The sequence below is a fragment of the Equus quagga genome, chromosome 2, assembly GCF_021613505.1.
Source record: "Equus quagga isolate Etosha38 chromosome 2, UCLA_HA_Equagga_1.0, whole genome shotgun sequence".
Taxonomy (NCBI): Eukaryota; Metazoa; Chordata; class Mammalia; order Perissodactyla; family Equidae; genus Equus; species Equus quagga.
In genome coordinates, this window is record NC_060268.1 from 30227472 (window position 1) to 30238929 (window position 11458).

At 35.1% G+C, this 11458-nt stretch overlaps 1 protein-coding gene across 1 annotated transcript; it reads left to right on the forward strand.

The window, feature by feature from the left end:
- Positions 1-10188: 10188 nt before the first annotated feature.
- Positions 10189-11142, forward strand: LOC124235902 (olfactory receptor 4F3/4F16/4F29-like). The gene has a single exon (XM_046654441.1). The coding sequence runs from the start codon at positions 10189-10191 to the stop codon at positions 11140-11142; it is 954 nt and encodes a 317-aa protein (XP_046510397.1).
- Positions 11143-11458: the final 316 nt, after the last annotated feature.

Sequence of the window (11458 nt, forward strand, 5' to 3'; positions counted from 1 at the left end):
AAAACTCCTCATTACATTGATGCTAAAAGACCTACAAGGCATATAATAGTAACACTGGCAAAAGAATCAATGAGAAAGAAAAAATATTAAGGGCAGCAAAACAGAAGAAAATACCCTACAAAGAGGCTCTATCAGGGTTTCAGCAGATTTCTTGTCAGAATACTTACAGGCTAGGAGACAGTGGAATGATATATTCAAAATACTGAAAGACAAAAACTTTCAGTCAAGAATACTCTATCCAACAAAACTATCCTTCAGACATGATGAATAAATAAAAGCTTTCCCAGATAAACAAAACTTGAAGGAGTTCACCACCACTAGACCTCCCCTACAAAAAATGATCAAGTATGCTCTCATAAACATAGGGGAAAAGGGCTACAAAGCTTTGAGCAAGGAAATAAATACATCGACAAAATCAGAAAACTGCAGCTCCCTTTCAGACAGGGTAGCAAAAACTTAATGATAACTTAAAAGATAAAGGCAAGGAAAGCATTGAAAGTAATGATAAACATTTCAACTTAGTCAAACGACAAAATGGAATAGTTTGTGACAACAATAACTCAGAAAGGGAAGAGGAAAGAGATGAAACCTGCCTAGGCTCCTGGACATAAGAGGCTATCAGTCAATGGGCTATTTCATCTGTGAGATCTTTTATACAAACTTCGCTGTAACCACTAAACGAAAAAGAAGAGCAGGGCAACAATTCAGAAAAAAAGAGAAAACTGAGGAAACCACTACAGAAAATCACCAAATTGAAATGGCAGTCAGAAATACAAATAATGAGATACAGTAGAAATATAGAACAACCAGAAAACAAGAGATAAAATGGCAGTATTCACCCTCATATATCAATAAACATTATAAAAGTAAATGGATTGAATTATCCAATCAAAAGACATAGAGTGGCTGGATGGATTAAAAAACAAGACTCAACAACATGATGCCTCCAGGTAATATATCTCAGCTGGAAAGAAACATAGGCTAGAAATGAAAGGATAGAAGACTATACTCCAAGCAAATGGCAAACAAAAGAAAGCAGGTGTTGCCATATTTATATCAAGAAAAGCAGATTTCAAGATAAAACAGACAATGAGAGACAAAGAGTGCCAGTAAATAATGATAAAAGGAACTTTCAACCTAGGGGCCATAACACTTATGAATATATATGAACCTAACACAAGAGCATCAAGGTATGTAAAGCAACTATTAATAGACCTAAAGGGAGAAATTTAACAGTAACACAATAATAGCAGGGGATCACAACACCCTGCTTACATCAAAGGAGAGATCATCCAGACAGAAATTCAACAAGAAAATACTAGATTTAAATGAAATACTTGATCAGATGAACTTAATATATATATATATAGAGCATGTGAAAACAGCAGAATGCACATTCTTCTCATTTACACATGGAACATTCTCAGTGATAGACCACATGTTAGAGAAGAAGGCAAGCCTAAATAAATTTCAGATTGAAATCATATCAAGCATCTTTCCCGCCACAATGCTATGAAACTAAAACTGAGTTACAAGAAAAAAGCTGCAAAACTCACAAATGTGTGGAGAATAAACAACATGTTACTGAACAACCATTGGATAATTGAAGAAATCAAAGGAGAATTCAAAAATACCTGGAGACAAATGTAAATGAAAATACAACATACCAACTCTTATGGGATACAGCAAAAGCAGTACTAAATGGGAAATTTATAACAAAACAGTCCTAACTCAATGTAGAAGAAAATCTCAAATAAGTAATTTAAATTACACCAAATGGAACAAAAATGAAGAATAAACAAAGCCAAAATCAGCAGAAGGAGGGAAATAATAAAAATTAGAGTAGGAATAAATAAAATAGAGACTAAACAAACAATAGAGAACATCAATGAACCTAAAAGCTTGTTCTTTGAGAAGATAAACAAAATTGACAAACCCTTAGCCAGACCCCATAAGAAAAAAAGAGAAGTCTCAAATAAATACAATTAAAAATTAAAGAGGAGAAATTACAATGGATATTGGAGAAATACAGAGGATTATAAGAGATTACTATGAAAAACTATTTGCCAACAAATTGGATTACCTAGAAGAAATGGATAAATTCTTAGACTCATACAACCTCTCAAGACTGAATCAAAAAGAAATAGAGTCCGAAGAATAATCACAAATAAAGACACTGAAGCAGTAATGAAAAACCTCCCAAAGAACAAAAGTCCAGGACCAGGTAGCTGCTCTGGAGAATTCTACCAAACTTTCAAAGAAGGTTTAATACCTATCCTTCTCAAACCATTCCAAAAAACTTGATGGAGGCAGAATGCTTCCTAACCCATTCTATGAGGCCAACATTACCACGATACCAAAATAAGACAAAGATAACACTAAGACGGAAAATTATAAGCCAACATTACTGATGAACATAGATACAAATATTTTTAACAAAATATTAGCAAATTGAATACAGCAATACGTTAAAAGCATCATACACCACGATCAAGTGGAAGTTATATCAGGGACGCAGAGATGGTTCAACATCTGCAAATCAATCGATGTGATACACTACAATAACAAAATTTAAAAAATCACATGATCCTCTCCATAGATGCAGAGAAAGAATTTGACAAGATCCAACATCCATTTATGATTTTAAAAACTCTCAATAAAATGGGTATAGAAGGAAATTACCTCAGCTTAATAAAGGCCATATATGACAAACCCACAGCCAACATCAAACTTGATGGTGAGAAACTGAAAGCTATCCCTCTGATAACAGGAACAAGATAAGGGTAACTTCTCTCATCACTCCTATTCAACACAGTACCGGAGTTTGTGGCCAGTGCAATTAGGCAAGAAAAAGAAATAAAAGGTATCCAAATTAGAAAGAAAGAAGTAAAACTCTCACTTTTTGCAGATGACATGATTATATATATTTCTATAGAAAACCATAAATAATCCACCAGAAAACTATTAGAAATAATCAACAACTGCAGCAAAGTTTCAGGGTACAAAATCAACTTACAAAAATCAGTTGCATTTCTATGCACTAATAATGAACTAGCAAAAAGAGAAGTCAAATCCCATTTAAATTTACAACCAAAAAGAATAAAATATCTAGGAATGAACTTAATAAGGAGGTGAAAGACCTATACACTGAAAACTATAAGACATTATGGAAAGAAATTGAAGAAGAAATAAAGAAATGGAAATATATTCCACGCTCACGGATTGGAAGACTAACCATAGTTAAAATGCCCATGTTACCTAAATCAATCTGCAGATTCAAAGCAATCACAATCAGAATCCCAATGACATTCTTCATGTAAATAGGACAAATAATCCTAAAATTTGTGTGGAACCACAAAAGACCCTGAATAGCCAAAGCAATCCTCCTGGACAGCCACATGCAAAAGAATAAAAGTAGACCATTATCCAACATCATACACAAAAAAATAACTCAAAATGGATTAAAGACTTGAATGTATACCCTGAATCCATAAAGCTCCCAGAAGAAAATATAAGCAGTAGACTCTGACATTGTTCTTAACAGCATCTTTTCAAATACCATGTCTACTCAGGCAAGGTAAACAAAAGAAAAAAGTAACAAATGGAACTACATCTGACTAAAAAGCTTCTGCAAGGCAAAAGAAAGCCTCAACAAAATAAAAAGACAACCCACGAACTAGGAGAAAATATTTGTAAATCATATATCCTACAAGGGGTTAACTTCCAAAATATATACAACTCAAAAACAAAAAAGACAAACAACCTCATCAAAGACTGGGCAGAGGGGGAGTAACCCAGTGGCACGGCAGTTAAGTTCACACGTTTGTCTTCCACAGTCCAGGTTCCCTGGTTCAGATCCTGTTTGCGGACTATGCACTGCTTGTCAAGCCATGCTGTGGCAGGCATCCTATATAAAGTAGAGGAATATGGGCATGGATGTTAGCTCAGGGCGGGAGGATTGGCAGCAGATGTTAGCTCAGGGCTAATCATCCTAAAAAAAAGCAAAAATGGGCAAAGGGTATGAACAGACATTTTTCCAAAGAATATATACAGATGGCAAATAGGCACACTAAAAGATGTTCCATATCACTAATTACTAGGGAAATGCAAAACATATGTACAATGAGCTATCACCTTAAACCTGTCAGAATGGCTATAATTGAGAAGACAAAACATAACAAGTTTTGGCAAGCCTGTGGAGAAAATAGAACCCTCAGACACTGCTGATAGAATTGCAAATCTGTGAAACCCCTAAGGAAAACTGTGAAAATTTCTCAAAAAATTAAAAATAGAAATACTATATAATACGTCTATCCCACTACTGGGTATTTATCCAAATAACTTGAAGTCTACAATACAAAGAGACTTATGCACCCCTATCTTCACTGCAGCATTTTACCCATAGCCAAGACTTGGAAGCAACACAAGGGCCCATCAACTGATGAATGGATACAGAAAATGTGGTATATATTTACAATGGAATACTACTCAGCCGTAAAAAAGACAAAATTATCCAATTTGCAACAAATGGATGGATATTGAGGGGATTACGTTAAGCGAAATAACCCAGAGAAAGATGAGCAGGATATAATTTCACTCATATGCAGAAGATAAACAAACACATGGATAAAGAGAACAAATTAGTTGTTACCAGAGGGGAAAATGAGTGGAGCAGTGGGTGAAAGTGGTAAAGGGGCACATATGTATGGTGAGGGATAAAAAGCAGACTGTTGGTAGTGAGCACGATGCAGTCTATACAGAAACTGATATATAATAATGGACACCTGAATTTACACAGTGTTATAAACCAATGTGACCTCAATGAAATAAAAAATAATCCTAAGCTAATGTTCCTAAGATCTACAGTAACTTTATTACAGTATATTTTTATAAATGTGCTATTTTAATGTTAGTTACTGTTGTTAATATCTTATTGTGCCTAATTTATAAATTAAACTTGATAGATATTTGTGTATGGAAAAAACATTGTATACATATCAGGTTTGATACGATCATGGTTTCATCCATCCACTCAGGGTCTTGGAATGTATCCCCCACAAATAAGGGGACTACCATATGCACAGCAATGTACTATACATGCTATTTTGTTACCCAGAATATCTTTGAACAGTGCATTATTGTTTTATTTAAATGTATAGAGTTTGAACTTGATTTTTAATGTCTTCACAAAATTTGACTTTATAGATGTATTGTAATTTTTAAAATTTATCGTCAATTAATTTATATTTCAATTGTTTCATTTTTAAGCTTTATTCACTGGAATAAACTTCTGAATAGCTAAATCTTTGTATGCATCCATAATTACTCAATATGTGATTGTATAAAAATGAAGTCTTGTGTACATTCCTCTACTATTTAAATTTGACTAAAAAATTAAGCACATTGGCTTTTTTGGAGATTATCAAGATGATTATAGTTAATTTTTTGAGTTAATGTTTACCTATTTTCAGAGATTAATTCTAATGTGTCATTACAAATATTTATAAAATTTCTGACAAAATAGTACAAAGATATTAAACAAAGATATTCTACTCTTGTGTTCTTCTTCCTCTCTAGTGGCTTATTATGAGTTTTTAGATCCTTTGTCTGCTCTGGTCAGACCAAATAGTTCTCTAGAGGTAAAGTCTCCTGATCCGTGAGCTCCTTCTCAACTATCATGTTTTTGCAGAGTCACTTGGTCACTGACCTCTTGAGGTTTAATTGACTTTATTTCTCATTATGGCAAGATTTTATATGGCACTTTGTGTTGGAGAACACAGGAAAATCTCAGATTTTCTGAAAATGCTGTTCTCTTTCTACAGGTAAATGGGAAAGATGGAAAGAAATTTAACCCTGCAATGAGTGGCTTTCGTTTCAGACATGACTTTGTTGTTGGAACTGCTATGAATATGAGTCATATCCTTAAGTGCATGAGTGTTATCCTAAAGCAAAGTAGATAGTGTCCAGGATAAGGAATTGAATGGTACAGAAAAATAACTCTGAAAAAAGTTTATTCACATATTGGAAAAGGTTAACTGACCTTGGCTTTTAGCTAGAATCACATTGTACCTAGGGTAGTGTGAAAGACATTAGAAAAAGTCAAATGGCTTTGTAATATTTTGGATTCAGCATAGGTTGCAATCAATCCCTCTGTTCCCAATGCTGATTAAGTGAATGATTCTTACCCTCTGCCACTTGACAGACAGGTAAGAAAAATGATGAAACACGAAAATGTTTTTTTAAAAAAAGGATAATTTCAGTTTTCTCTCCATTAGCTTTTTAAAAAAGACAAGCATAAACTGATCATCTGTGAAAAGGGAAGCAAATTGGGTACTTTTCAAGTTTACAAGATGGAAAAGGATTTCATAGACATTTCAATAGAAATAACACTTGAAGACCAAAAAATCCAAAGCTGAATAAATAATTTCCAATGTACAATGTCATTTTAAAATATGATGTGAAAAATAAAAAAATACGTAAAACTATTAGGAGATTGAACTAATTTTCCTGGTTTTTTATGTGGCTTAAAATCAGGGTGTTTTGTATTAATTTTACCTATAAGCTGTAAGTAGGATGAAGAAAGGTTTAGAGAAGGCTAGCAAATTAAAATTCTTTTGGATGGAAGGGAGTAAGTGAGAAAGAGATCCTAAGAGAAAAATACAAAAGCTATAGAGTTTGTTGAATGCTGCAAACAGAAAGCTAAGGGGTGACAATGTGTTGCATTTCTGTAAAATACAAGGTTATTTGAAAATGATGTAAAACTTTTTATATTTCCCAGTTATAAAAAGTGAAAGTTGAGGTGGTCTTCAATTAGAGGAGGCAGAATTTTTCTTTAGTATAAAGAAAGTTTTGCAAGAATTTGAAGGCGAAAAATGCAGAAAGTTTGAGCAGAGGGAGATGTTAAACTTAGAATATTTTTAAATCGAGGAGGACATTTATATGGACAAATGACTTAGATTAGTAATTTGTTCAAACCTCACAGCTGTCTGTAAATCCCTTTCAACTTGATGACTATTATTTGGAACCTCAGTTACCAATATTTCCTTCATCTGTAAGGAGGAAATGTTTGGGAATCTGTTTGGAGGATTAATCAATTGTATATGGATCAAGAGAAAGGATCAATCACAACAGAAGGCAAAGAGGCCTTCTTTTCTTGCATCATGAATAGTTAATTAGTTAAGAAAGTATGGGTATAATTAATATGTTTAGGAAAAGTTATTTCAAAGCATAGCCAATCTATAAGAGAAGATGATTTCAGAACACCATTATTCAGGAGTTTTTCCGTATGGGTATTTGACAACTTTTAGTTGAATAAATGTCATATCCTTGTGCATTAATTTTGAAACCTCTCTATGACTTTTGCTCTGGACTAAGATTTGAATGCTGACTCTGTCTCAATTAACTTTAAAACTGTGATGACCCAAACTTTTCAAGTTTCTCTATTTCCTGTCATTTGAATGGATACGTTCGCTTCGTTTTAGTATACATAGGTTCCACATTTATACCTTGTTCTGCTTTAAACTCGCTTTTCCTAAAATTCCAAGTTCTTACCTAGTTCACAGGGACTTGAGAGCCAAAAGGCAAATAAATTTACAGCTTATGTGCAGAGCTAATAAGGGCTTATTGAGAAACTCTTCCAAGAGCCTTAGCACTTAAAAGACAACTGGAGATGTAATACTAAAAGCTGTTTATAATAATAGAATTTCTCAAGAATGAGTCCAGAAAGTCATGCAAATCGTACCTCGTAAACTACCTATAATTACAGTAAGCTTTCTTCTTCTGCTGCTGCTGTAATGCACATACTTTCCTCATTTCCTTGCCCTTTTATTTTTTTATTTTGTTGCATTTCTTTTGACGAAGATTAGCCCTTAGCTAACATTTGCTGCCAACCCTCCTCTTTTTGCTGAGGAAGACTGGCCCTGAGCAAGTATCCATGCCCATCTTCCTCCACTTTATATGTGGGACACCTACCACAGCATGGCTTGCCAAGAGGTGCCATGTCCCCACACAGGATCCAAACTGGCAAACCCCGGGCCGAAGCAGAACATGAGAACTTAACCGCTGCTCCACCAGGCCGGCCCTCCTTGCCCTTTTTATCTCATTTATTTCTTATTTTTCCCTAATTCTTCATCACTTTTATAATCCCTTAATTTTTATTTTTCTTTGTCTCCTGGGAACTATGCACAGTTTCTTTACCTATCTTCCTTAAGTACATAATTAGGCATATTCCTATGTATTTTTAATCATGAAAATACATCCTCTCCTATCCTGCAGCAAATATTATTTCCTAAAATATTTATGTATCCCTATTATGTACCTGGTGCAATTCCAAGTTGTAGCATACATTGGGTAACAAGATAGATGTAGTCCTTAACTTTATGGGAGTTTCAGTCTCACTGAACAAAGAAAGAATCAATGAATTACCTCTGTAGTAAGTACTAGAAAGAAACGCAGTGTGTTTTGAGGCAAATATATTTAATCTGCACAAGATGGTTTTTATTTTATCTCTATAAGATTATGAATATTATAATCTCTTATTATGTATAAGGAGATAATCATAATATATTATTGAAATAGCTTTATCCGTGGAAGTTTGATGCTCTCTCCTGGCCAATACCATTTTACATTTTTATCCATTCACTTATCTCATGTGTTGACTATGAGCAAGTCAAAGAAAAGGAAGTAAAATTAACATTTACTGAATATTTCCATATTAATACATATACACTGTATACATGGTTTCAAAACTTTATTTTATCCCTACACCTTACTCTGAGAAGTTAGTATTATTAATTGCAATTCCATAGATAGACTGAGGTTCAGGAATTTAAGGAACTTGCCCAATATCAACTTGTCAGTGGCTAAAGCATCTAAATAAAGCTCAACTTGCATGGTAATGTGATAAGTCCTAACATAGAGTCTAGAAAAAAATGCTTTTCACTGCACCATGATGCCCTTCATAGATTTAAGCTTCTCACATTGTATGTAAAACACTCTAGGACAGGGCTTCTCAAGTTATCTTTGGTGAAAAGCCAATTTTTTTTTCCAATCCTTCATGCACTGATACTTTAGGAAACAACGAACTCATACACTTGGGCTTTGCCATGATGTAAAATTGTTAGAGAAGTTTCTAAACATTAACTCTCAATTTCTGCACCTAACGTGATACAAACTGGTAACAGACAATTCATGGACCTGCACCTCTGCGTGGACCACTTTTTCACTGCTTTGTGGGATCTAAATATGAATAAGTCATAATCTCTGCCTTTAACAAGTTTACAGTCTACTTGGTGCGTTAGAGCTGTACTCAGTGTAGGAAATACAAGAGATAGCAAAATAAATGCTGGTAATATAAAGACAGACCTCAAAAATATGGTTAAAATTTCATAACCCTTCAAAATAAGTATATTCTAGGGGTCAAGAGTCTGGAGGAAAGGTCTATTTACTGGAATAAGGCTTGTAATCTTGGATGTGGATGGACAAGTTGAGAGGTGGTGAAGAGTTTTGTGTGACTGAAGCCAGGCTGTGTTAATACTGAGCCAAAAATCAAAAGAATTTGGGGCTGAATTCCTATAACTCCTGTTGACCAATCTTGTGTCTCATGAAGAACATCATAGTACCCTGGGAGGAAGAAAAGAGGTATTACATGTGATGACAACTTGTTGATTATACTAATATTAATAAACACTAGTAATAGTAAAGTAAGAATTCATAGATATGGTAAACATTGAAGCAATACTTAAGATGAATGTGAACCCAGAGGTGGAGACTGGGAAGAAAAAGAAGAGAGGTCTGTCTACTGGATTAAGGTTTATAGGCTTGGAAGAGATTGTAATACTGGTTATTTCTGTGAAACTAGGGCCAGATCATATTAGTTTGGAACCAAAAATCAAAAGGTTTGTGGTTGAATTCCTGTTAATCATGTGGACCATCTTGAACCTTATAAGTGGTATCACAGCATCAACTCTGGAAGAAGACAGTATTAAATGCAGAGAAGACTAGGTGGTAGAGAACATTTCCACACGACAGCCACCAGTTTCGCTGTGATCCCATTTCAGGGGCCAGGAGTGTATTGTCAGTTTTAATGCTAAAGTACAAATAGACTTTCATGACTTTGACCTCTCTTCTAATTTATTGGCATAATCATTATAATTTATATTTTCTCTTATTGTCTTCCTTCAGGTAGCAATGCCAACAAAGCCAATGGATGGAGTGAACCGCTCTGTGGTGTCAGAGTTTGTGTTCCTGGGACTCACCAATTCCTGGGAGATCCAACTTTTCCTCTTCATGTTCTCCTCCACATTTTACATGGCAAGCATGATGGGAAACTCCCTCATTATGCTCACTGTGACCTCTGACCCTCACTTACACTCCCCTATGTACTTCCTATTGGCCAACCTCTCCTTCATTGACCTGGGAGTTTCCTCTGTTACTTCTCCCAAGATGATTTATGACCTTTTTAGAAAGCGTAAAGTCATCTCCTTTAGTGGCTGCATCACTCAAATTTTCTTCATTCATGTCATTGGTGGTGTGGAGGTGGTGCTGCTCATATCCATGGCTTTTGACAGGTATGTTGCCATATGTAAGCCTCTCCACTATCTCACCATCATGAGCCCAAAACTGTGCATCTTCTTTTTAATAGCTGCCTGGATGACTGGCCTTACCCACTCCGTGGTTCAGTTGGCTTTTGTGGTAAATTTACCCTTCTGTGGTCCTAATGTGTTGGACAGCTTTTACTGTGATCTTCCTCGATTCATCAAACTTGCCTGCACAGACACTGACCAACTAGAGTCCATGGTCACGGCCAACAGTGGGTTCATCTCTATTGGCTCCTTCTTCATACTGGTCATTTCCTATATTGTCATCATTCTCACTGTTCAGAAACGCTATTCAGCTGGTTCTTCGAAGGCTCTGTCTACACTGTCAGCTCACATCACTGTGGTAGTGCTGTTCTTTGGTCCTTTGATAATTGTCTATACCTGGCCATCTCCCTCTATACACTTGGATAAGTTTCTGGCCATCTTTGATGCAGTTCTCACTCCTTTCCTGAATCCTCTCATTTACACATTCAGGAATCAAGAAATGAAGGTGGCAATGAGGAGAGTATGCAGAGAGCTAGTGAATTACCATAAAATCTCTTAAGTGAGTCCTGTATTGTGAAGAGCCTTCACTGATTATTGGTGTTCATTACTGATGGTCACACTCAGAGAGATCTTGTTTGTCCTATCTTGATTTGATTATACACACTGATATTAAGTCTATTTTGTCTTTCACTGAGGAGTGAGGAACATTCACTTTTCCAAAGAGAGAGTTACATTTAAACCCAATGATTATAATAATCTTGAGCCTCAATTCCTAAGGAATAATATTTATTGGAATTAATTTTTAGAAAAATGTAAGAGGGCAGGCTATTTTAAGGCAGTCAGAACAGAGAGAAGTCTCTCCCAATTTACCCTAA